Here is a 25,268-nt window from a genome sequence, read left to right on the forward strand (position 1 = left end):
CTGCATCTCCTGGGACAGGCCTGCAGTCTGCAGTCATAACCACCGCTGAGGAGACCACCCAGGCAGCCGAATTGGCCGCATCCCAGGCCATTTGGAGGAAGCACTGAGCGACCGTGGTGCCTTCCTCCACCAGAGTTGCAAACTACTGGGCCGATTCCTGGGACATGGAGTCTTTGAACTTGAGGAGGGAGTCTCACAAGTTAAAACTATAACGGCCCAAGAGGGCCTGGTGGTTCACCACCCAAAACTGGAGGTTGGCCGTAGAATAAATTTTGCGACCAAACAAGTCCAGCCGCTTGGCATCTTTATTGTTAGGGGTGGAACTGGTGGGGCCCTTCTTATCCCTCTCGTTGGCCACAGACACGACCAATGATCCCGGTTGCAGGTTGGTGTATAAGTACTTGAACCCTTTCGTGCGGACTAAGTACTTTTTCTCCGCTCTCTTGGACGTGGGCGGAATAGAGGACGGGGTTTGCCAGATGGACTTGGCAATATTCTGGACACTTTCATGCACCGGGAGTGTGACCTGGGCTGGGGTGGCTGCCGAGAGCACATTAAACAATGTGTCCATCTGCCCCCTCCATCTCCTCTGCCTTGAAGCCCAAGTTCAAAGCTACCCTACAGAGCAGCACCTGATGCTCCTTTAAATCATCAGGTGAGCTAGCTCTGGAGGAGCCAGCCACTGCCTCATCTGGAGAGGAGGAGGATGATTGGACCACCAGGGGAGGTCTGACCTTGTTCTCACCCGCCAGGGAGGGTGGCCTTGGAGTGGGCACTGGCTCCTCACCCGCGATTGCCAGTGGAGAATTCTTCACTGAACCCGGCCATGGGTGCCGACTTCAGCCTGTCCGATGCAGCAACCGAGGGTTGGGAGGAGTGGGGCAATGGCATGACAGGAACCCCCAGGTGTTCCAATAAGGCCATTAGGTTGGCCACTGGCCCTGCTGCCAGGCCAGCCCCGATGCCACAGGTGCACCCTCCGGAGCACAGTCCTGTTGCTGCCTAGGTGAGGGGCTGAACTGCACCTCCGATCTGGAGAAGTCGTTGCCCTCCGGTGACCACAGCGGGGCTGTTGAGGCCTGGGTCTGGTGGCTAACGGTTGCCACCGGTGACTGGTGCTGGGAGTAGGGAGAGCAGCACCATGTGGGGGAGAGGTCTTGAGGTCTCAGCGTCAGTGATTGATGATGTGACGAGGACTTGTGCTGGAGAGATCGTTTGGCACAAAAAGGAGGTCTGGAAGTGCGGTACCAATGACTGGTAACAATGGGCCGGAGACCTGGGCCAATGCAGAGACTAAGAGCATGGCAATCTAGGGCTCTATCTTGGCTCCAGAGACCGGTGGCACTCTCTCATCTTGTGTGAGGCCTAACCGGTGGGCTTGCCTTCGCAGGGAACTTTAGCTGGTTCCATTGCTGAATGCGGTGCCAGCTGCGGTGCGAGTTCTCTTGGCTCTGCAGGTGCCAAGAGCTGAAAGGGTGTCAACTGCACCATTGGCTTGGACTCTGTACTGCTCGCCGGAGTCAGTGGTGGGTCTTTTCGGGGGGAGGTCTCCCCTGGGCAGAGCCCTTGTGCAGGTCCAGAGTGGGCCCAGAGCGCCTTTATCGGGCTTGCTCCGTGCTGTCTTTTTTAGCTTCTTTTTTGGCCCTGGGGATGGGGAACGGTGCTAGGAGGAGCCTGGTGCCAGAGGTGCGCTACTTGAGCTAACAAAGTAACGGCTACAATAGTAGGCTGTCATCCTCTACACAGAGCAGAATGACAGGGGGTTCAGACACACAAGGCTTTCACAGATATTTGCTGACAGCAAAGGAATGGGGAAATTCAGGAATCTTGGGTTCTATTCTAGGCTCTGGAGGGAAGTGTGCTCTAGAAGGCATGGATTCTGCCTATTTCCCCAAGTCTGACACCACCCCAGTTTTTGCAAACATTCTTTTAATGTAGTTTTTTGGGATGTAATTAGCTAATTTTTTTAAAAGCCAGCTGAGAAACAGAAATTCCCTCAGGTGGACCTATACCACCCCCTCCTCCTCCCACACACACATTTGTGGGTTATCAGCAGAACTGGAATCTTTAGATCCATGGCATAGTTCTATGTAACTTGTGCTAACAGACTAATGGTAGCAGTAGAAAGTTATTTTCTATGTGGACCTACCACTTGAGGGAGACAAAACACACATTTGATCAGTAGGTTTCACAGCTATTTGCTAAGCAATAAAATAACATTAAGACTCTTGGGTTCAGAGTTCCAGGCTCTGTAGGGAAGTGTGCTCTAGCAGCCACAAACCCTCCTCCTGTACCCCCAACCCTCCTCCTGTACCCCCAGCCCTTCTTGTTCCTGCTGCTTTCGCCTCTTCCTGGCTCCTAACCCCTTTCTACTCAGGTTCCTATTTCCTCTTCCTCCCCACCAGCTACTTTGTCAGTCACCCCATTCTGCATCACATTCTCCTCCCCACATTGTTCCTTACAACTCTGCATTCCAGTCGGCGTCCTTCCTCCTTCTCAGCCATGCTGCCTGAGCACCAACAGGACGAGCACTGGCAGCACAGGAGAGACAGTCTGCCCGTGCTCAGTTCTAGTGCCTGCAGCCACAGTAGCCCACAGGGACTGGAAGGAGCAACTGAAGGGAAAGTCCTGCTCAGTCCCTGCAGGCCCAGATGAAACATGCTTAGTCACTTCCTGGGGATGGTGCATGCACAGTCTTGTCACATGTAAAAGCTGTAAGGGGATGGAACTGTCACCTTCCTGGCAAATTTCAAGCCCGTGTTCCAAAGCACGGAGATGCTAGAGTTTCTCAACAAAACAGTTTTAAGATTTTTTTGACATGGGCAAAAAAAAATAATTATTTTTCTCCAAACTCATTCTTGGAAATAGCTAAACCATTTTAGTTTAAGCTTGAAAAAAAAAATTAGGCTGAGGCAGACACCCATCATGGAAAATTTTATCCAGGAATGCACTGGACAACATTAACTATAGACATCACTACATGAACTACCTATAATTATTTTTCAATATTTATAATGCGGTAGCTCCTACTAAACTCAGCCAGATTGGGGGGTCTCTTCTGTTAGATACTGATCATGTCCCGCCACTAATCTTCAGCAAAGGAGATTTGATTAGACCAGATATCGGCAACTTTTGGCATGTGTCCTGCCAAGGTAAGCACCCTGGCAGGCTGGGCTGGTTTGTTTACTTGCCGTGTCCCAGGTTCGGCTGACTGCGGCTCCCACTGGCCGTGGTTCGCCACTCCAGGCCAATGGGGGCTGTGGGAAGCGGCGCAGGCTGAGGGATGTGCTGGCCGCCACTTCCCATAGCCCCCATTGGCTTGGAGCAGTGAACCGTGGCCAGTGGGAGCCACAATTGGCCGAACCTGAGGATGCGGCAGGTAAACAAACTGGCCCGGCCTGCCAGGGTGCTTACCCTGGTGGGCCACGTGCCAAAAGTTGTGATCCCTGGGTTAGACATTAGGAAAAACTTTCTAACTATAAGGGTAGTTAAACTCTGGAATAGGCTTCCATGGGAGGCTATGAAATCCCAGTCACTGGAAATTTTAAAAAACAGGTTGGACAAACCTATCAGGGATGGTCTAGGTATAGTTGGTCCTGCCCCAGCGCAGAGGGGATGAACAAGGTGACCTCTCGAGGCCCCTTCCAGCCCTACATTTCTATGATTCTATTTGTCTGTGAATTGCCTTCTTAGGTCCCATCTACACTAGGAAAACTGCTTGCCATTTTCAGCCCTACTGCAATTGATGATTAGATGGTGAACCCCCTTAAATCACATCTACACTAGAGTTTACGCTGTTGCCAGCACCATGTCCTGAGAAAAATCTACAAATGGGAAGGTGATTGGGGGTGGAAGAAGAGGTGGAAATAGCGGGAGGGGGTTTGGGGTATAGCAAGGGGGGATTTGGGGGATAAATAAAGATGGGGGGTAGGATAAGGGGTTGGACACTAGGAAGGGATACATGTGAGTGAATGACAGGAGGACTGGGGGGAAATAGAGGCAGAAGCACCTGTCAGCCTCACATTCCCCTCCCCTGTGTGTGCCACAATCTGGGGCCTGCTGGCCAACTACATGGGAACTGGAGAACTTGTCCTTCTTGGGGGTCTGAGACTCTCTTTCTACCCTCCCCTGCCATGTACACAGGATCTGGGAAAGCCCCACCCCTCTGGGTGTGCAGCTCAGAACAGGCATGCCGGGAGCATGGACTAAGAACATGCTGCTGATTCTGGGTAAGGAGTTGAGAGCAGGCATGCTTGTTGTATACCACAGGCTTTTCAGCACTGGGGAGAGAGGATGAGAACACCCATGGATGTGAATGGAGTTGTTTATTGATAGTTTCAGGCTGTATTCATCCCATTCAGGAGAGACTATCACCCTGAGATGTAGGAGCCACTTCACACCTTCTGAGCCTCTTCTGCTGCAGCTGGATGTGTAGAGCTGTGTGCCACACCTACCTAGAGTACACAGTAGATATGTCTAACCTAGCACTTTTGTCGGTAAAACTTTTGTCGGTCAGGGATTGAAAAAAACACACCCCTGACCAACATAAGTTACACCGACAGAAGAGCCGGTGTGGACAGAGCTATGTCAGCAGGAGAGACAGAGTTAAGGTTTTTCCGGTGACAGCTGATGCCCTTCCAGAACACAGAATTCAGCAAAACTCAAACTTCAGAAAACCAGAAAATACAGAAAAGAGTCCTGTGGCACCTTATAGACTAACAGACGTTTTGGAGCATGAGCTTTTGTGGGTGTATACCCACTTCTTCGGATGCAGCCGACAAAGTGGGTATTCACCCACGAAAGCTCATGCTCCAAAACGTCTGTTAGTCTATAAGGTGCCACAGGACTCTTTGCTGCTTTAACAGATCCAGACTAACACGGCTACCCCTCTGATACAGGAAATACAGAGTTAAGGTAAATGCCGATGTAACCTTAACTCTGCCCTCTTTGAGCGATAACTCAAAACACCCATACTTGCATGCCGCCTTTTCACTGTAAGGGAAAAGAACTTGCCCTACACTCCAGCACTGAGCCTACCGTCCTTGTGAAATTTAACAAGCCCTTCATACTTATTCACAGGATACCATCTAAACCTATATTCCGCCTTAACAATCATTAAACCCACAGGCTGCTCTCATGTCCCAGTTCACTACTGACAATTCCTGAGGCAAGATGCACACCCCCAGTGCCTTGCTACTGAGACAAGCGACACAATTTTGCAATAAAATGATGCAGACTAGGTCCTCAAGGTACACGTCCTTCCTTTACTTGCAAACATGGGGGTGGGGTGCCAAACCCTGATCTTCTCATATCACAATTACAGCTCTGTGAGGCCCCTCAAACTAATCCCCAACTCCTCAGCTCACAAACACACCTCTGCCCCACCTACTGTCTCCACCAGTCAAACCATTGAGTAGAGCCACAGCTCACACACTGAATGCAGCTGCAGTGCATGTGGATAATTCCCAGTAGCTACTGCTAGCTTCATAGGGGCAGAGTTAAGGTTGTGTGAGTGTTTATCTTAACTCTCTGTGTATGTCTACTCAGCAATTAAACACCCGTGGCTGGCCCTTGCCAAGGCGGGGGATCCCAGAGCTTAGGCTCAAGCCTGAGGCCGAACATCTAGCACTGCAATTTTAGAACACCACAGCCCGAGCCCTGCGAGCCTGAGTCAGCTGACTTGGGCCAGCCTCAGATGTTTAATTGCTGTGTAGACATACCCTCTGTTTCCTAGTTTCTGAAGTCTGAATTTTGCTGCACTGGACGTTCTGGAAAGATATTAGTTATCTGTCACTGGGAAACCTCAGATCTGCATTAAGAAAGTGTTTTGCCATTTAAATGCACTCTTATTTACTGTTATTTTTAGGAACATTAATAATGTTTTCAAGTTATTTACTAAAATATTTATTAAATTAAATAATACCTCTACTGAGGCCCTGCATTGGTTCTGCCGGACCGTGCATAAACTTCAACACACTCTTACTCTTAAATCCTTTCACTTTATCCAAATCCTCAAAGAGGTTAGGAAACATTACCTCAGGAATGGTATATATCTGTTTCACTCCATTTATAGTGCTTTCTCTTAGAACAGCTGGGAGTAAGTACTGTGCCTGGTAGTACAGGTATGCAGAGAGCTGTCAGTTTACAATTGACATGAAATGACAATGAAGCATGTGAGTGTGTCACTGGCGTGGGAGACAGCTTGAAATCAAAACTCTCTCTCTCGCTCTCTTTTTTTTTTATTAAAGGAATACAACTTAATTTTTTAATGGACTGCTTAAAAAAATGTTCTAACAGAGCTCCCTTTCAATCGGATATCCTGAATTTAAAAACAAAACAAAAAATTCTTTACAAAATATAAAGGTTTTTCTGCTCCCTAATTCCTGATTTAAGAAAGTATCCCTATTCAGGCCAAACCTGCAACCACATGCTTAAGTCCCACTGAAGTCAACAAAACTTAAGCATATGTTTAAAACAAAGCATGTTCTTATGTGTGGTCCTGAACAGGGATGGTCTCTAAGGCAAGCTTAAATGCATTCCTGAATTGGGGCCCTAGTGATGTTATTTGGAGTCTTTTGGGTGGGCACAAGAGCACCAGTATCAAACATGTTGAGGCCCACCTTTCCTCCTCCATCACCATTCTCCCGCTGCAAACTCCTGCCTGCTACCTCTTCAGTTTCAGCTGTTTTGCTGCTGTTCCTGGTAAAATCCCCATCTTGCAGAGCCCCAGGAAGGGTGTGCACATTCATCAAAACAGCTAAGCTGACTATGCAAAGTGCTGTCAAATGCACAAATCAAACACATTAAAAAATACAGGAAAACTCTTTCTTTTTAAATCACTTTATAAGTTATAGTTCTCCTAGGCTTTTCTGGTAAGAGCACTAGATACAAACAGTGTGCTGAGACCCCTAACTATCATGCCGACCAATATTGTCTCATTGTTTCCTTGTGCTCCCCCTCTCTGTATCCAGCTGCTGTCTCTTTCTTATACTTAGATGGTAAGCTGTTTGGAGCAAGGACCATTTTTTGTTATGTATTTCTTCAGTGCCTAGCACAATGGGGCCCTGGTCCACAACTGGAGCTCAGAGGTGCTACTGAAATACAAATAATTTTTAAAATTGTAATAACATTTTCAAGAGTTTTTCAAGTAGCCCTTCTAAAAAAACACCTCAACTTCTCTGCACAAAAGTGACACAAAAAACAGACTTCCATACAGACTAAAGCAGGGGTTCTCAAACTGGGGGTTGGGACCCCCCAGGGGTCATGAGGTTATTACGGGGGGGGGGGTCGTGAGCTGTCAGCCTCCACCCCAAACCTCGCTTTGCCTCCAGCATTTATAATGGTGTTAAATATATTAAAAAGTGTTTCAATTTATAAGGGGGTGGAGGGATCGCACTTAGAAGCTTGCTGTATGAAAGGGATCACCAGTACAAAAGTTTGAGAACCACTGGACTAAAGGAAAGGAAAGTGCAAAATAAATAAATAAAACAAGGAGTCTGGATATAAAGTAAAAAAGAAAACCCAAATAGTGCTGAGTATCATAAACATGGACAATACAAAGTTAAAATATAAAATGATTGAAGTGTTGTAAAAGTATAAAAAAATCTGATGACAGTTTGAAAATACTGTTGCATGCGCAAGCAAATCACACCTAGGATCCTAAGCTAGTCAGAATACACAGAAGAACTGAGTAGAAGATACTTATTACAAAAAACAAAACAAAACAAATGCAATACTCTGAAAACAATTTATGTAGCTAAGAGACACATATGCTGTACAAAGATTCTGGTTCTGATTTTTTCGACTCAACATGATGCTATATAAAAATGACACCTTCCTACTGAACAGATGTGTTGCTTCCATGTATTGGGTATTGCATCTACTTTAGAGAAAAGTTCAGATTGCTCATTATAATGTAGCTATGAGAAATCTGAGGTCTGTTACTTCTTAGGCATACATCATCAACAGAACGGATAACTAGGAGGTCCCTCTCTGTCTTTATCCCACCTTTCACTGACATCAACAGGAATTGTTTTGGATAAGCACTGAATTACAAACCCGGTAAACTGAAGGCCCTGATTCATCAAAGCACTAAAGTTTACACTGACACATATGAGCCATCTCATCGAAGTCAGTGAGCCTGTGCACATGCTTGATGTTAAGTATGATGTAAGTGCTTTGCTGGATAAGGGCCAAGTGCTGCCCTCTTCTTTATATGTGCAAGGATACTGAAAACAGTCTGGTTGCAGAGGTGTAACTGAGGGCAGAATCTTTTACTGTGATGGTACATTAGCTAGAAAGAATCCCACCAGACTTTTAGATCATATTCAAGTGAGTTTGCTGGGCTGGCAGTTAAAAATGTGTCTATATATTAAATTAAAAAAAGATATTAAAAGCAAGTTATTTAGGTTGCAAAGCCCTCAAAAGTTAGAAATGCCAGATTTACAGTTGCCTGTGCAGCCTTAACTCTGTCACCTTATGCATTCAACTTCAGCACTGTAGTCTAGACCTACTACCATTTGAACTACAGAGATACGTGCATTAGCGGGCAGCAGGAGACGGGCTGTTATCCCAGAGGGGAGCTGCTGGTGCCATGTGCTGGGCTGAGGGATGAAGCCCAGCCTGGCCTTGCTCTCTTCCTCCCCGCAGGACGTGGGAGTCTCCTACCCTGCCCCGTGTAAGGGGGATAGACTACTGGGTCCACATGTGGGTCTGGGGGAATTATGTGGGGAGCTCAGTCTAGCCTGGTTCTTCTCCCCTCTCCCATGGCTACCACAGCTGGTAGCTCCCAGGGTTTCCCAGTGCAGAATCTGCTGCCACCACTTGGGCAGTGGTATGACTATGGCTCTTTAGAATGTTCACAGTCAGCTGGCATTCTGGCATGCTGCCAACTTTTTTCATGAGTAATGAGAAAGAGACGGGAAAATGTGTCTTACGTTGCTGTTGCTGGAACTGAGAACTTCTCTGTGCCCTCTGCTTCTGCAGGGGGTCTTAAGCACCCAGACCCCCTTACTGGTGGAAGTCCACTGGAGCAGAGGAAATGTCTATGCTGCAGCCAGGAGCATGCCTCCCAGCCCAGGCTGACAGATTCATGCTAGCTCGACTCCAGGTAGTGCACTAAAATTAGCAGTGTGGACACTGCGGCTCCAAGCAGAGATCCAGGCTAACCATCTGAGCTTGGACCCAGGGGGTTGCTGAAAGGCAGTATGGCTAAGTGGATGAGATGTGAATCTTCCCTATGAGTAGGATGACCAGACAGCAAGTGTGAAAAATCGGGACAGGGGGTGGAGGGTAACTGAAGCCTATATAAAAAAAAGACCCAAAAATTAGGACTGTCCCTATAAGATCGGGACATCTGGTCACCCTACCTATGAGCTAAAGGGTTGTGAGCCCAGCTCTGACAGAAGAGATTTTATGCAACCTCTCAAGTATCCCAGCTGAAAAATGAGGGAAATAGTATTTGCCTGCTTCCTAAAATAGGGGTGTGAGATCTTGCTCCATAACAATGGCTGTGAAGTACAAAGAATTATTAACACCACTCAACAGAAGATCTTTTGGCTGCCAACCAGCCCACTTTTCCTTAGGCCAAAAGGGTCTTGAGGGTGCCTCTGTGTCCAGTCTGGAGCTCTAGTTCTGCCTACTATGGAGGAAAGAGGGAGACTTGGGGGCATGCTCACGCAGTTGGCATTTAGGAGCTCTGTGGGATTACAGCATGCTTAGTGCATCTCTAAAATCTACTGAGTAGATGAAAATGGCAATTTTCAGAGGCTTATAACTCAGCCAAATCTGGCTGGATTTTTACAGGGACAGAAAAAGCATCTCTCTGACTCCAGGGTTATCCCCCAACCAAATTTCAAATTCCTGCTCCAAAGCATGCACTCGCTGGTGTTTTTAAAAATGTTTCCAAATGTTTCTTTAAACAGTGTAAAACTGCCTATTTTTTCCTGATCCTCTTGGAAATGGCTGCAAAGTTTTTGCTAAACTTTCCCCCACAAAATATAAATAAATCAATAAATAAAATCAAATAGAGCGCAAACAAAGTTAATCTCCAATGGTTAAAGTATAGCAAAGTTATAAGCAAAGGGGAAAAGAAAAGATCAAATTTCTTAATTTTAGGATACGGATTTATGAGAGTTTCTTTCAAGAGGCAGTGTGTTCAAGTGGATTGAGCAAACAACATGGAGCTGCAATAACTGTGTTACTAAACATCAATGTCTTTCCTTTTCTGCAAAATGGCAGAACTGTAAATGTTATCTACCTCATAGGGCTGTAGTAAACATTAACCTCTTGGCAGTGATGTGCTGATACCATGTCATAAGAACATCAGAATGGCCATATCGGGTCAGACCAATGGTCCATCTAACCCAGTATCCTGTCTTCCAACAATGGCCAATGCCAGGTGCTTCAGAGGGAAGGAACAGAACCCCCTTTCTGTCTATGTAGGAAGTGTCTGCATGAAAGTGCTACACCGGCACAGTTGCAGTGTTAGATATACCCCGAGTCAGAGGTCAGTTTAAAAAGTCCCCTGGAGGTTTAATATTGGAATCTGAGGAACAATCTGCAGCTGAGGATCCTACAAGTGATGGTCCCTAACAGCCCACAGTCTGGTCAGTCAGCTGAGGTAAAACTGAGGTATCTGGTGTGAGGTAAGCAGAGGTGAGGGTAAAATGGTACTGCAGATGGGACTTGGGTCAAACTGCTGCTTGTGCAAGGTCATATAACTAGCTGCACTGGGCAGGTAATTAAAAAAAAGTTCCATGATACAGGGGCTGGTAATTTCCAATTCCACCCCCTGAATAAATTATGCTCAAGGGGGTTAATTTAGTGTTTTATTTGTTAGGAAAGCTGTCTCAAATTTAGAGAGATTTGGGGGGAATAGGGGTGGGAGTTGGAGGGTCAGAGAGAGATGTGCAAGAATAGAGGTGTTGGAATGAGAACTTGAAAGGGAGGGCATGTGATGGGGCAGGAGGAGCAGATGGAACCACATTTGGAAGGTGGATGAGTGGAAGTCTGGTAGAGAAAAGAACATAGGGTGGTCATTTGATCAGTGGAGGAAAGAACTGGGAGATAGGGCTGGCTGAGAGAGCTTGAAGAAGGCAACCATTGTTAGGGCATGTGGGTGACATGGGAGGGAACAAATGTCGAGAAATGTCTTGGAGGAAAGGATGGGAGATCTGTATCCTTTTGTTGTGACAATGCACAGTCAACCTGTGGAACTCGTTGCCAGGATGTTGTGAAAACCAAAAATATAACTGGATTAAAAAAGAATGAGATAAGTTCATGGAGGATAGGTCCATCAATAGCTATTAGCTAACCTGGTCAGGGACACAACCCCATGCTCTGAATATCCCTAAGCCTCTGACTGCCAGAAGCTGGGATTGGACAACAGGGGATGGATCACTCGATAACTGCCCTGTTTCTGTCAATGTAGTTAATCCACCTCTCCAAGAGGTGGTAGTTTGGAAAAATTCTTCTGCTGACCTAGCTGTGTCTACAGTGGGTGTTAAGTGAACCTAACTATGATGCACAGGGTGCTAAAATTTTCACACCTCTGAGCTATGTAGCTAGTTCAATCTAATGTTTAGGTGTATAACAGGCCTCAGATAAAAAGCAGGCCGAAGTGACAGTTAATCAGATTAATATTTTGTTATTTAACCAGAGCACCAAGAATTAAACTTGCAGTAGTGTTTATGGGGCAGTCTTTCATATTTAATAAAGACAATGCTCTCCTCCTGCTCCCACCCAGCGGTGACTGCGCTGAGATTCCTGGATTTCATTAGGAGTGTACTAAGTATTTTGCTCTCTTTTTTAATTTTGGTTACAGCTAGAGCTGGAATTACTGACAGACCCTTCTTATTACTGATGCCTACTTCCAAATTTTAAACTTCAGACATTTTAGTGTGGTTAGAATTCTAAGAACAGAAGAGTGTTTATTTTTTTCACTCTCCCTAATTCACAATCAGTGTAAAGGTTTTGTCATCAGCTTTCTCAAAAACAATCAACATCCAGTAGACACTCAACACAAGAGGCAGTGGAGTCTTGTGGCTAAGGTGCTGCACTGGTACTCAGGACATTGGGGCTCAATTCCCAACTCTGCCACACACTTTGTGTTACCATGAGCAAGTCATTGATTTTGTATCTCTGCCCCAGTTCCTGACCTGTACAATGGGGATGTAATAGTTCCTTTCTCCCAGCCTTTGTGTATCTTGTGCATTTAGATGTTAAGCTCTTTTGAGACAGGAAGTGTCTCTCACTACATGTATGTACAGCACCTAGCACAGCAGCATCCTCATCTTGATTATGGCCTCTAGGCACAACCACAGTAGGCTGAAGAGACAGAGGAGGGGTAAGGGAGATCTTTCCTCCTTCTGGGGGGACTCTTTGGTACCCTTTCTTCTTGCAAAACTGTACTTTGTTTCAGAACTCACATAATCTGTGAGCCATGCTATCCCTGTAAATTTTCTTCCTTGGTTGAATACCTCAGGGTAAAGGCTGGCTGTTGGGATGCTCAAGTCTGGACATTCAGGGATGCACTAAGCATGATCAGTGCTTCACAAGGTGTCCTTTTCTTGAGCCCAATTGCCACGGCTATCGTCCTGGGCAAAGCTGTGGAAAGTATGGAGACTTAGGTGCCATTGAAATTCACATCATGCAGCAGCTTTTGAGTGGAAAATACCCCCTGGACTAAAGCTATGCCTTTATAGCAGCATAGTCAAAAGCATCATGAAACTTCTTCAGACCATTAGATGCAGAGTTGAACTGGGAGTGGATAAAGGGTCAAATCCTGAGCTGGTGTGAATGAGTGCAGCTCTGGGATTTGGCCCATAATCTGTAAAATTACTTTAAAAAACCCATGAGCTGTTCTGCAAACCACCATAAACTAAGGCATTTGGAAGCGTCCAGAACTTGGTTCATTAAGTGAAAATATAACTAACCAACTTACATACCAAGTTAACATTAGCTTTTCAACCTAAATTGCACAAAATAAATCTTCTTCTTCAGATGTACAGTACTAACGATGTCCATGTAACAAAGCAATCAGCATGCAGCCATCAGTTCTGCAGGCTCTTATCTCAACTGAGCACTACATCGCTTCACCTGTCTTCAGGGTGACCTCTCTTTTTAGTCCAATCACAATATTTTCAATATAACCTTAACATTCCTTTGCAAGCTCTCCCCAACTCAGTACGCAAGGATTTTAAAAATGAAAGCGATCAAGTGAGCAAAACGTATTTCTACATATACAGATCAGGCTATCTAATCAAAGTACTTAGCTACTTGTACAAACCAAACTTGCACAGAAGGGTTTCCTGTCACATATGAATGAGTATTGAAAATACAACATTCAGAAAAACTTGCAAAGAAGAAGGTGGGATGGAGGGGAGGAGAGTAACAAAGTAAAGTAATTACCTATCTCCCTTTGGTTTTCTTTTCTGTACTGTCTTCCCTTTGGGTCGTCTCTCACTTCCTAAACAGGGGCTCCCACCAGGGCCTGTTACCCGTATTGATTCAAGGCCTTTGGAAGATTTCTTAAAAGTAAATTCCACTGGTTCGCCTTCCTTTAGGCTTCTAAATCCTTCCATGTAAAGCTTGCTCTGTAAATAGGAAAAATATTCTTGGTTACTATTGCCTTAAAAACAAAGTTGACAATTAGAATAACAGGACAATATTAACTTTCCTGTTATGTTTATCCTACAAGACACAGGTTGAATTGGGTTCCTTTAATAAGATCTACTAAAGATACTACACTTATGGTCATGGGGAAAACATTCTTTAAGCTTAAGAAATAATGAGATTCTCTTTTTGGATATGAACAAAATTGAAATAATAATTTCCTTATTCTCTGCTGAATTGATATGGGCTTTTGGGCTGCACAAATCTACAAGTGCTGTATGCTCATACAATTCTCTGTAGAAACTTTCTGCAGTTTAAGGCATTTTAATAGAAACAGAGAAGACAAAGCTAATAGGTTTTTTTAAAAAATAGGAAGAAAAGAGAGCAAATGCTCCCTCTCTAAGTGAGCCTAGATATTGAGTTCTAGTTGATAATCAAAATGTAACCTATAAAAGAATAGGGGGGAAAAGGATAGATTAATTTTCAAACTAGCAGAAGTAAAGAATAATGAGCAAAAAGAATGAAAAAGGAGCTGCTGACAAAATGAATTGCAAAAGGTAACTCAGTTACTCCAAGGGAACTGCTAAGTTAGCATTCATTGCCAGTAAAACTTATCTTGTTAGTATGATCTTAGTATGGATTTATTCTTTGATCCAAGAAAAGCAAATCATTATCACCAGGGTCAGAGAAACAAAACAGCAACACTGATAATCTTTTGGTATATACTTCTAGTGTGAAATCCTGCACCAATGAAGTCAATGGGAGTTTTGCAATTGACTTGAATGGGGCCAGGATTTCACTCCCCATCTCAAATCCTTTGAATGCTGTATAATACTAAATCTATATCCAAGGATAAATCTGCTGAATAAAAAACTTGGATGAAATGGTTAGCAAGTTAAGTGAAACAGAACAGAATGTAAAAAAGAAGACAATAATAAGACTCTGCTCTTATTAAATGTTTATTCAAAGTGTTATATTTAACATAGACAAGATTAGTGGGAATATAAAGTGAATATTACAGAATCACTGGCAATACCCAATACTTGGACTGGGCTTTTATGTTTGTTATAAAAACTACAGGGAAGGGGAACGAAGAGGGGAACACTTTTTTGTTGTTGTTATTGGCTTGTGAATACTTCAGAATAGACAACACATCTGGATTGACTCATACAAGCTACCCAGCCAGTACTCTCTTGGCTAACCATAGAGTCAACAAAGGGAAGCAATCTTAACTGTGGAGGTAGGATGCTCTGTAGTGGTCTGGAAGGTAGCTGGACACTAAAGTCGTCAATGGTCAACATTTCTCCATTCAACCACGTATAGGGTAGAGTTGGAGAACACCAAGAGATGCTCTTGACCACATATAGACAGCAAGTAGTCCAACATCGCAAGGGCAGTTGCAGGGACAGTGAGTCTATACTAGCCTGCTAGGACCCTCATTTGTGTCAATTGAGCCTGGCATCCCCATTGTAATATCTTCTGTGGGAAGTACTAGGAGGAAGGCTAGTCTTATGGTTAAGGTATGGAAGCCACACTGAGACAGGAAGATTTGGCTCCTGTTCCTATCTCTGCAGACTTCCTGTGTGGGCTTGAGCAAATGAAGTCACTTAATTTTTCCATGCCTCAGTTTCCCTATCTGTAAAGTAGACACTATCAAATACTTACCTGTCTCACAGGGTACTGTGAGATTAAACTAATGATTGTAAACCTGTTTGAAATCCTCATTTGGAAGAACTACGTGAGTACACACACAGGCATGCACACAGTAAAAGAACTCCTACCTACTGGGCTCCCACAGTTTACTGAGCAGTAGCCATTCATGGTGGTACGGGAAATGTATTACTGGATTCCAAGGTACTATGAGTCACAATATCAGTACAGGCTGACAAAGGGATCTGGCTGTCTTAAGGGAAGGAATTGCAGGTTTTTCAGCAGCTACAGCAAATTCATGGATCCAATGGTTAGGATGAGGAGTGCTTGGGCATGACCAATCCTGCAGCTCGGGTAGAGGTAGTTATTGGACCAAGAGGTCATAACAAGTGTGAAGCGTGGAGCAAACACTGGCCTCTCCTGGTCAGAAGGGTGATGTCTGCACTGCAGCTGGAAGCGAGTCTCCCAGAGTAGGTAGGTAGACCAGGTAACTCAGCTCGAGCAAGGGTGCTAACAATAGCAGCATGGATGATATAGCACAAGTGGCAGCTTAGGCTAGCAACTCAAGTCCAAGCCTGCCTGACCCCCGGCTCTGAGCTTGGGGCTAGCCATAATAGCCAGTCTGCCAGTTTTAGCCTGCTAGCTTGAGCAAAGCTCCTGCAAGCCTGTTAACCCGCACTGGGAGGCTCACTCCCAGCTGCAGTGTAGATGGCCTTAGTGTCCACTGTTTAAAAGGAAAAGACATGAAAGGGAGGAGTGTGCAGATATCTGTACCCCACTTTATGCTTTTGGCAGCTGCTGGGAATGAAGGTAAAGGTGCTGATAAGGATGTTCCAAAGTGATCAAAGTGGAACACAGTATTTATTATATTAGCCTGTGTGATCTGCAAAAATGATCCAGGAAGAAGCACTCCGCTTTAAAATATCGGGATAGAATTAGGGGGACTCATGCCACATATGTGTGATTTCTAGGCACCATTATAAATTCACAGTATGAGCAGGGGAGGACACATTCAGCCATTGATTGAAATGGACTCCTGCCTCCAGCTGGCCCATGATACAGACCTTCACTGCCCATTTCATAGAATCACAGGACTGGAAGGGACCCCGAGAGGTCATCCAGTCCCCAGTTCTCTGCACTCATGGCAGAACTAAGGATTATCTAGGCCATCCCTGACAGGTGTTTGTCTAACCTGCTCTTAAAAATCTACAATGATGGCAATTCCACAACCTCCCTAGGCAATTTAATCTAGTGCTTAACCACCCTGACAGGTAGGAAGTTTTTCCTACTGTCCAACCTAAACTGCCTTTGCTGCAATTTAAGCCCATTGCTTCTTGTCCTAACCTCAGAGGTTAAGGAGAACATTTTTTCTCCTTCTTCCTTGTAACAACCTTTTATGTACTCTCAGTCTTCTCTTCTCAATTTTTTTCAGTCTTCCCTCATAGGTCATGTTGTCTAGACCTTTCATCATTTTTGTTGCTCTTCTCTGGACTTTCTCCAATTTGTCCACATCTTTCCTGAAATATGCTGACCAGAACGAGACACAATTCTCCACTTGAGACCTAATCAATGAGGAATAGGGCAGAAGAATTTCTTCTCGTGTCTTGCTTACAACACTCCTGCTAATTCATCCCAGAAAGATGTTTGCTTTCTTTGCACCAGTATTACACTGCCAATGTTCCCTCTAATTTTTTTCTATCCATGTGTGAAATGAATTTTGTTATGTGCACCAATATCCAGGTAATGTGCAGATGTGCACCACCAGTAGAAACAAAAAACCTAGCTATAATATATATTTTTAAAAAGTTACCATAGGGATAATTACTCCAGCCAGGCCAGATTAGGCATTTTAGAACTCACTACTCAAAGAATTAAATTTAAGTGTATGAGAGAAAGAAAAATTATAAAATGCATAGACCAGTCAAAAAACTGAAATAACAGCACTTTGACAGTATAAAATTACAGAGAATATATGTGCATTGCAGGAAGTACTGTAACAAGAAATAACAACAACAATACAAGTATGTGTTGGGAGATGAGTGTGAAAGATAGAGTGTATGTGAGACAGAGCCACACAGTGTGTGTGTGTGTGTGTGTGTGTGTGTGTGTGTGTGTGTGTGTGTGTGTGTGTGTGTGTGTGTGTGTGTGTGAGTGAGAGAGAGACACGCTTCCCCATTAAGTAAGCTGCCCCTTTAAGTAGATTGGCACTCACCAGTCTGAAGCCTGCTTGTTCAGACACAGCAGCAGCTGCCAATAAGCTCCATCCCATGCTTCACTCCAGAGCCCTGTTGTGTCTCCCCACCCCCACGGAGATGGGGTACAGGGGTGGGGGGAGAGGGACACTCTGACATCAGCACCCCACTCCCCTCACACACACACACACACACACACACACACACACGCTCTGCACAGTAAGCAGAACAGCTGGCCAGGGGCTCCAAGGCAGAGAGCAGGAGCAGTGCAGTGGGGGGAAGGGGCCCCTGAAGTGTGCAGCCCTTGACAGACTGCTGGGCAGCCATGCAGCTTAGAGAGAACTTAGCTGTTGACTCATATTTAGCTTGTGATCCACTATGACCCCCAGATCCCTTTCTGCAGTACTCATTCTAAGGCAGTTATTCCCCATTTTGTATGTGTGCAACTGATTGTTCCTTCCTAAGTGGAGTACTTTGCATTTGTCCTTATTGTTATATTTTAAAACAAGCACCTTTATGCCTTTTCTCATGCTGTCCCTCAGAGTTGTGAGGAACTCCCTGTAAACATCCTCCTTAAAACTCTCCTTTGCTGTGATGCTACAAAAAACTGGACAGTGGCTGCTGGTGTGCTGAGACCACTGCCTATCATGCTGACCAGTATTGTCACATTGTTTCCTTGTGCTCGTCCCGTCTGTCTGTATCCATCTGTTGTCTCTTGTCTTATACTTTGATTGTAAGATCTTTGGGGCAGGGACTGCCTAGCACAGTGGGGTCCTGGTCCATGACTAGGGCTTCTTGGTGCTATGATAATACAAATAATAAATAATCATAATCCCATTTTTCCGGCCCTGAGTTCATTCACAGATACAGCAGCACCTCATTGGTGCTACAGCAGCCACATGGAAAAACATTAGAAGACAGCCTGTTGTCCTACAACAGTGGTTCTCAAACTTTTGTACTGGTGACCCCTTTCACATAGCAAGCCTCTGAGTGTGACCCCCCCTTATAAATTAAAAACACTTTTTTATATATTTAACACCATTATAAATGCTGGAGGCAAAGCAGGGTTTGGGCTGGAGGCTGACAGCTCGCGACCCCCCATGTAATAACCTCAGGATCCCCACAGTTTGAGAACCCTTGTCCAACAACAACATTTTGTCCTTGTCATAACCATAAAGATAAGTGTTCCAAATGGGATAGCCAACATGGATCAGAGAAGTGTGCTGCTCACAAAGGGCATCAGTCAAGGTGATGTGCATTTGTCTTTATATCTCAGAGACTTTTTGTTTGTATATATATAAATTTATGCTGTCATAACTAAAGCTATGCCAGCGTTTAGGTTATAAACCCTTTTTTTCCGATCTTTTAATTTGGAAAGCAAACAGCTGGAAGCTGATATGTGGTATATAAGTGTTATCTATTTTGTTTTTGCTTATTAGATTTTTTTTTAAACTAATTTTGGTTAAACTTTTAAATCCTCTTTTATTTAGAGCACTAACTATGGTTTAAAATGTTTTTGTATTGCTCTACTTTAACAACAAAGCTTTCATTTGTAAACAACACTCAAAATTTACTATGGACACCTATGACATTTAAAAAACATTAAAATGTAATTTAAAAGATATTTAAAAGACAGCTACCAAACCTTGATAATCAACTATTAAGCATGTATGACTTGTTTTACACTATGCATTGCTTATTATATGGAAAGAAAACCCAAATTGTTTCACATTGCACCCCGCTACAATAGATCTTTGCAGCTCCACAATGTTACAGAGGGACATGACACTCCTCTGATTTACTTTGTAAATGTTTATTATACTGGCAGCTTCCCCATAAAAAGATTCTTTGAGGATGCACCACTATTTTGAAGCATAATGAAAGAAAGTGGCCTGGAAACAAATAGGAAAGATCAAATGCTTGCCCTCTAAAACAGTTTTTATAGAGTTGGTTGAAATATGTGAAACAATATTGGTAATTTTTTTTAATTCCCACTTTTGTTTTAAAAAATGTCAGGGGTTTCCTGACTAGTTCAATTGCCCCCACTCTCCCATTACTTTATATATATCTTGCAATCACATCCATGCATGACAGTGCTCTGAACACAGACAACCCTCCTGACCTCAGTGAGACTCTACACAGGTCCAAGAAGGACTGACCCATTTATATCCAGTTGCAGGAGCGGGCCTTAGCAAGGGGGAAAACACAAACTGACTACACACAAAGTAAACAAATGAAAAAATAGACACTCTTTCTCTACTCTCTTTCTATTAGAAACAACCTTGGGTGTTACTTGTAGCCGTAGTGAGTAAAGCAATTTCAGACTCAAATGTGATTTTTAACCTGACAGTGTTCCTCTAGGACGCGCTAGTATTACTTAGTATTGCAGCCTATGCTGTAAGGCTGCACACATCTCCAACACAAGCAGTAGTGTGTCGCAAAAGGCGTACGAGTTCAAATGAGTAACAAACAGAAGGAAGAGTTAAAAACAATCCTGTTTTCAAGAAAAGTGTACCTCACAGTATGAAAATGGAGAAGAAAAATACAACAAACATAAACCATCTAAGTAGGAGTGTGCTTAAAAAGAATGCTTTCCCGGCACTGCCTGTGGGTGTTTAAGACTCTCACTTAAACCCACAAAAGGAAGGAAGTTCTGAGTTAAGGCTCATTATGGGGGTCTATTCTCCTCTTGATATGCGTGCATAACTCCTATTAACATGTACGTATGGAAGAGAGAATAGGCCCCCATAACGAGCCTTAATTCAGAATTTCCTTTCTTTTGTGGGTTTCCAGTCAGAGTCTTAAACACCTGCTGTCGCAGCCATGAAATTCTTTGAAAACCGTTCTGTGGAGGGGCAATTTTGCTCAGACGGTTTATAGTTTTCTGTATTTTTAATGTTTTTTTCAAAACTGTTCAGTATAATGATCAAGTGCTATCAGAGTATGCTTGGTACTTTACAAAGAAAAAGTCAGAGTCTCTGCCCTGACTTGTTCGTAATCCAGTCAAGGCACAAAGCAGATCAAATCCTGAAGCCTGTCTACACTGAAATTTTAAGAAGTTCTCCCTCCACTGATCTAGCACCAGTGCAGCTCCACCAGTGCTAGTAATAGTTTAAACTCTAGTCTAGAGCATTGTGTCCTGCAGGACAGAGTAGTAACAGGTAGCTCTCCTACCTGAGGCGAGGACCAAAATGAAAGAATTCCCTATAATTATCACTGGTGGTACAAGAATCCAACACTGGTTGTTGTTGAAAGGTTTAGTGGAAAAAATGTGTTTTGAAGAGGCAACTTTATTTTTGAAATCCTTCACTTAAACTCACTTCATGTGACAACAGCAAAGAATCCTGTGGCACCTTGTAGACTAACAGACCTTTTGGAGCATGAGCTTTCGTGGGTGAATACCCACTTCTTCGGATGCCAGACTAACACGGCTACCCCTCTGATACTTGACTTCATGTGACAATAATCTCCAGACAGAGCAAAGTGAACCTAGGAGTTTTACACTCCTTCTACCCTCTCCACCCCCCGAATCTAGCACAGAACTCTCACTGACTACAGCTAGATAGCATCCTTTTGGAAAGGGCATCTCTCTGCCACATGATTTTGACTGGCTGCTTCACACAAACTTCAATCTATTGCAGATTATAACAGCTGTTTAAACGTGCAGTACATGAAATCAGGTCTATGTATCCAGTGTACTGTAGTTTTTGTGTCTGGTTTGAAATGGTATCTGAAGTAGATTCTTTTTCTTATTTTGTATTTTCAAATTACAAGCACAAAAAGCAATAGTTAATATTTTATAAGAGCTGCAGCTACTACACCTTATAGATAGAATATATAGTATGTCTGCCTACTCTAAGATAAGCTTTCTTCAATATTTCAATGAAAGAAACAGAAGCAACAGAAATAACAGTCTCTACAGTTTTAGAAATATCCTGTAGGAAAGCCCCAAGCATTGTAAATTAAGGCTTTTTTTTTTTTAAAGGTTTAAGGTAACATTTTTATTATTATTTGTTGCCATTATTATTGGTTGTTAAACTGTTTCTACTGCCTACTAGGCCTTGGCTACACTTGCAAATTTGCAGCGCTGCAGCAGGGTGTGAAAACACACCCTCTCCAGCGCTGCAAATTGCAGTGTGGTCAAAGCCCCAGCGCTGGGAGCGTGGCTCCCAGCGCTGTACGTTATTCCCCACAGGGAGGTGGAGTACGGACAGCGCTGGGAGAGCTCTCTCCTAGCGCTGGCGCTTTGACTACACTTAGCGCTTCAAAGTGCTGCCAAAGCCTTAGACAATGAAGGCTCAGGTTTGCCACATGAGTAAATGGCCATACCCACTGCTAATGTCAAAATAGTTGTACCCAATTATATCAGCAATTAATTTGTACTTGATCATCTTAGTATTGATAGCAAAGTGAACAAAATGAGTAGGAAATGGAGGGAAAAGAAATACACTAAGGTGCTAACACTGCAAATACTAACACACATTTCATTTTACTCCACAGAGTGGTCCCACTGAAATCAATGGAACTATTCATGGTAGTAAAGTTGTGCATGTGCTTAAGTGTTTGCAGGGTTAGGGCCTTTGTGTTGTATAATTACTAGGACCCCATGTGTTGTATGATGTCATGGGATTTAGCACTGAATGTATCCCATACTACGAAATTATGAAGACTATTTAAACAATTTTCTAGCCCTTACAGTTGCAAAAATAATCTTCTGAACATGACCTAAGTGTGAACTGATGTATTTTGTCTTCCTCAGTATTCAAGGAACCTAAAACAGTAGTTCTTAGAGATATGATTTTTTCTCTCTCTCATCAATTGTGTGTTAATTCCGAAACCTAATGATGAATATATTAGGCCCTTATTCAGCAAAGTCCAACAGCATGTGCCTTACTCCAAGCATGGGATATCTTCAGTAGGACTACTTGTGCTCAAAGTTAGGCACATATGTAAATAGGTTGCTGAATTAGGACCGAAACGTAAACATTAAATTTCACTACCGATTATTTTAGCAGAAGCATCCACATAGTGGAGTAGATTCTCCACCTTGTTGAGTGCAGTGGAATGGAATGCTGGAGGAAGCAGGTTGTAGCTCCCAGATGATCAGCTGCCCAACTCTGGTACAAAGTGAAGCTGCACAGGAGCAGCTCTAACTTACACCACTCAAGGACCTTACACCACTTTGGAGGATCAAGCGTAGTGAAGCTTTGGTTCCTCATATGCACTCCCCATCCCACATCTGCTTACACTGGAGGAGGAGGTGAAGAATGGGTGTGGCCTGCAGCAGAGGCAGTTCTCTACATAGGGGAAATCTCAGCTGGTCATCTTCAAGTTTTAAGACCACTTTGTGCCAAATAATCAGACAGGAGAATCCAGCCCAATGTGATTATTCCACAGTGTCAAACTGCCTCTGACACCTTTCCAAGAACCAAAAACCCCACTTGTCCTCTACTTAGTTGCCAAAAGTTGCAACTCTTTCCTGCCCCCCTCTCCCCCACCGGCAACTTCTGTAGTGAAATTATACATTTTCAATACTGAATTCCAAAGCACATTGAACATTGAGGGTGTAGTAAAATAAATATTGGGACCACAATTGGGCATGCCTATGTGGTTCTCAGTGCAGAATCTTAAATTAAACAATACAAGGAGTTCTATAGTGACTGTACTATGCTTGCCATTTAATTCAGTAACACCTTCCATTTTGTAAGGTATCTGAACCAGATGTCAACAGATGTAGTTCTTGTAGCATAGCTCCATTATCAGGGAATAGGGGAGAGTTTGCACAGGCTCCCAGAGCTAATGGAAAGGCAGAGGGCTTCAGTATATATGGCCAGGACCTTCAGCCAATCCTCTGAGATCTGCAGGAGTGGAGACTGGGCCTCCTACTTCTTTCACAAAGGGTACATTTGGAGCACATTCTGTTATATGAGTCTCATTGAGCTTTTCCTCCCTTTGGGATCTTTTCCATTAATTTAAGGATGGTGAGGACTGCAATATGGCCATGATTTACTCATTTAATTTTGGGGTTTTTAAATAATACACGTAGCTGTCTCAGATTACTCTTCCCCACTAATAAATCTTAGAACAGCTGATTTTCAATAATTAATAATGTTAACTTGTATACTCCTGTAATCGCAGATAGTACTATAGACAAATATTTTCCATTGGAGATGCTGAAGCACAGGAATGCTATAAAAGGTTCAATTTGTGATCTTTGCTGCATATTTCAAGCATTGAAATAGAATTACGTCAGCCAGTGAGAGCACAGGGATAATGTACAGTCACTGACCCACAGTGGCACACTTATTTAAAAATAAATGTATTAAATGCAGATCCCTGAAGTTGGATTTCGTGCACCTTTCAGAGGTCTCCTTCCATATGCTGAAACAGCCTAGCCACCTCAACTTTCCAGCCCTTCTCAGCTCCATCAGTCCTGTTCTCTCAATTTCTCCTACGCACATACATCCACTTGCTCAGGAAAGATTAGCCCTCCTTCTCAATAGAAGTTTTATTTGGTTAGCTCTAAAGCTTAGCCCTCCCCCGCCCCCCAGTCTTATCATCCCCTTTCATTCCAATAAACTACATATAATTCAAAAAGAAATCAAGCCCATGTGGGGGGTGGGGAGGGGAAGGAGGTCAGCTGTTCCCCTACTATGGACCCGGGACACAGCCTCCTAAGAGGTCGAGGATCTGTGAGTAGAGAGAGAAATGGGGCCAGGGCCATTTGCACTACCCTGTGGGAAATGCTCTCTGAAGTTAATACAACCTTAAGCTGCATGCTCCATCCTGCGGAACCCCCCTCCATCCATGAGAGGGAAGAAGAGATGTTTTGAAAACTGCCCCCAGCAGGGCAGCAAGGAAGTAAGTGAGCATTTCAGTGTAACAAAAACTTGATCATATTTCTTGCCAACCTGGTAGTAATCGTATCCTGAGCTAATAAGCTCCTCAGCCTTTGGTCTCAGAGTTCAGTTAGCCAAGGATAAAATGATTGCCTTGTAAACAGGAAGCTACCTCAGAGATCATGAAGTATTTTGTGCTACTGCAGTCATTATTTCTTATCTGTAATGCAGTAATGCCCAGAGGCCCCATTCTGCAAGGTGTGGTACAAACACACTGGAACTCATGGCTCCTACCTCCAAAAACTTACAACATAATTTATTGTGTACATCGGTGGTGCCAAATCCTTTGCAGAGGACTGAATCCTGTGTTCAGTTATCATCCATAGGCCAGGGAATGGCCACTGATGTGAGCTGGGGGGTTGCACAGAGATCAAGGGGAGATTATGGCCCCTATGTAGTAACTACAGATTTAGTTATTTACTATTTGTTCAGTGCTTTATTGTCACATTCTCACTGAGTGAGAAAACACTCTTCCTTTCTAGGCCTCCCGTATTTCTGCCTTTTGTTTCCCTTTCTTCTCCATCAGCCTTTCTCTGTTTCTCTCACGCTTCCTTGTCTTTGTGAAGCTCCTCTGTTCTTTTTTCTGTATTTCCTTCCTGGTAGCAACTCTAAATTCCCAACCCAGCAGGCTTCACACCCGCTCTCTGCCTCCATTCCGTCCTCTGAAATGATCAGCAGTTAAACAGTTAATGTTCACAGTGAAGCATCATCACTGAGCTTTAACACTGACACTCGAGATTTAGGGCTAGTCTACACTTGAAGTGCTACATCGGCACAGCTGGATCGATGCAGCTGCACTGCTGCAGCACATATTGGTGAAGATGCTCTATGCTGATAGGAGAGAGCTCTCCCATCGGCATAACAAATCCATCTCCACGAGAGGTGGTAGCTATGCTGGCAGGAGAAGTTCTCC

The 25,268-nt window shown here is 43.9% G+C and overlaps 1 protein-coding gene across 12 annotated transcripts in view; it reads right to left on the bottom strand.

Annotated features, from left to right (window-relative positions):
• LIN28B (lin-28 homolog B) overlaps nt 1-25,268 on the bottom strand; it is a 183,911-nt gene that overhangs the window by 60,406 nt on the left and 98,237 nt on the right. For all 12 annotated transcript variants that reach the window (XM_039528472.1, XM_039528471.1, XM_039528470.1 and 9 more), the window contains one exon: nt 13,411-13,595. In XM_039528472.1, coding sequence (XP_039384406.1) covers nt 13,411-13,595 — 185 coding nt within the window. The remainder of the gene's footprint in view (nt 1-13,410; nt 13,596-25,268) is intronic.

Source organism: Mauremys reevesii, linkage group 3 (genome assembly GCF_016161935.1).
Source record: "Mauremys reevesii isolate NIE-2019 linkage group 3, ASM1616193v1, whole genome shotgun sequence".
Classification (NCBI taxonomy): domain Eukaryota; kingdom Metazoa; phylum Chordata; order Testudines; family Geoemydidae; genus Mauremys; species Mauremys reevesii.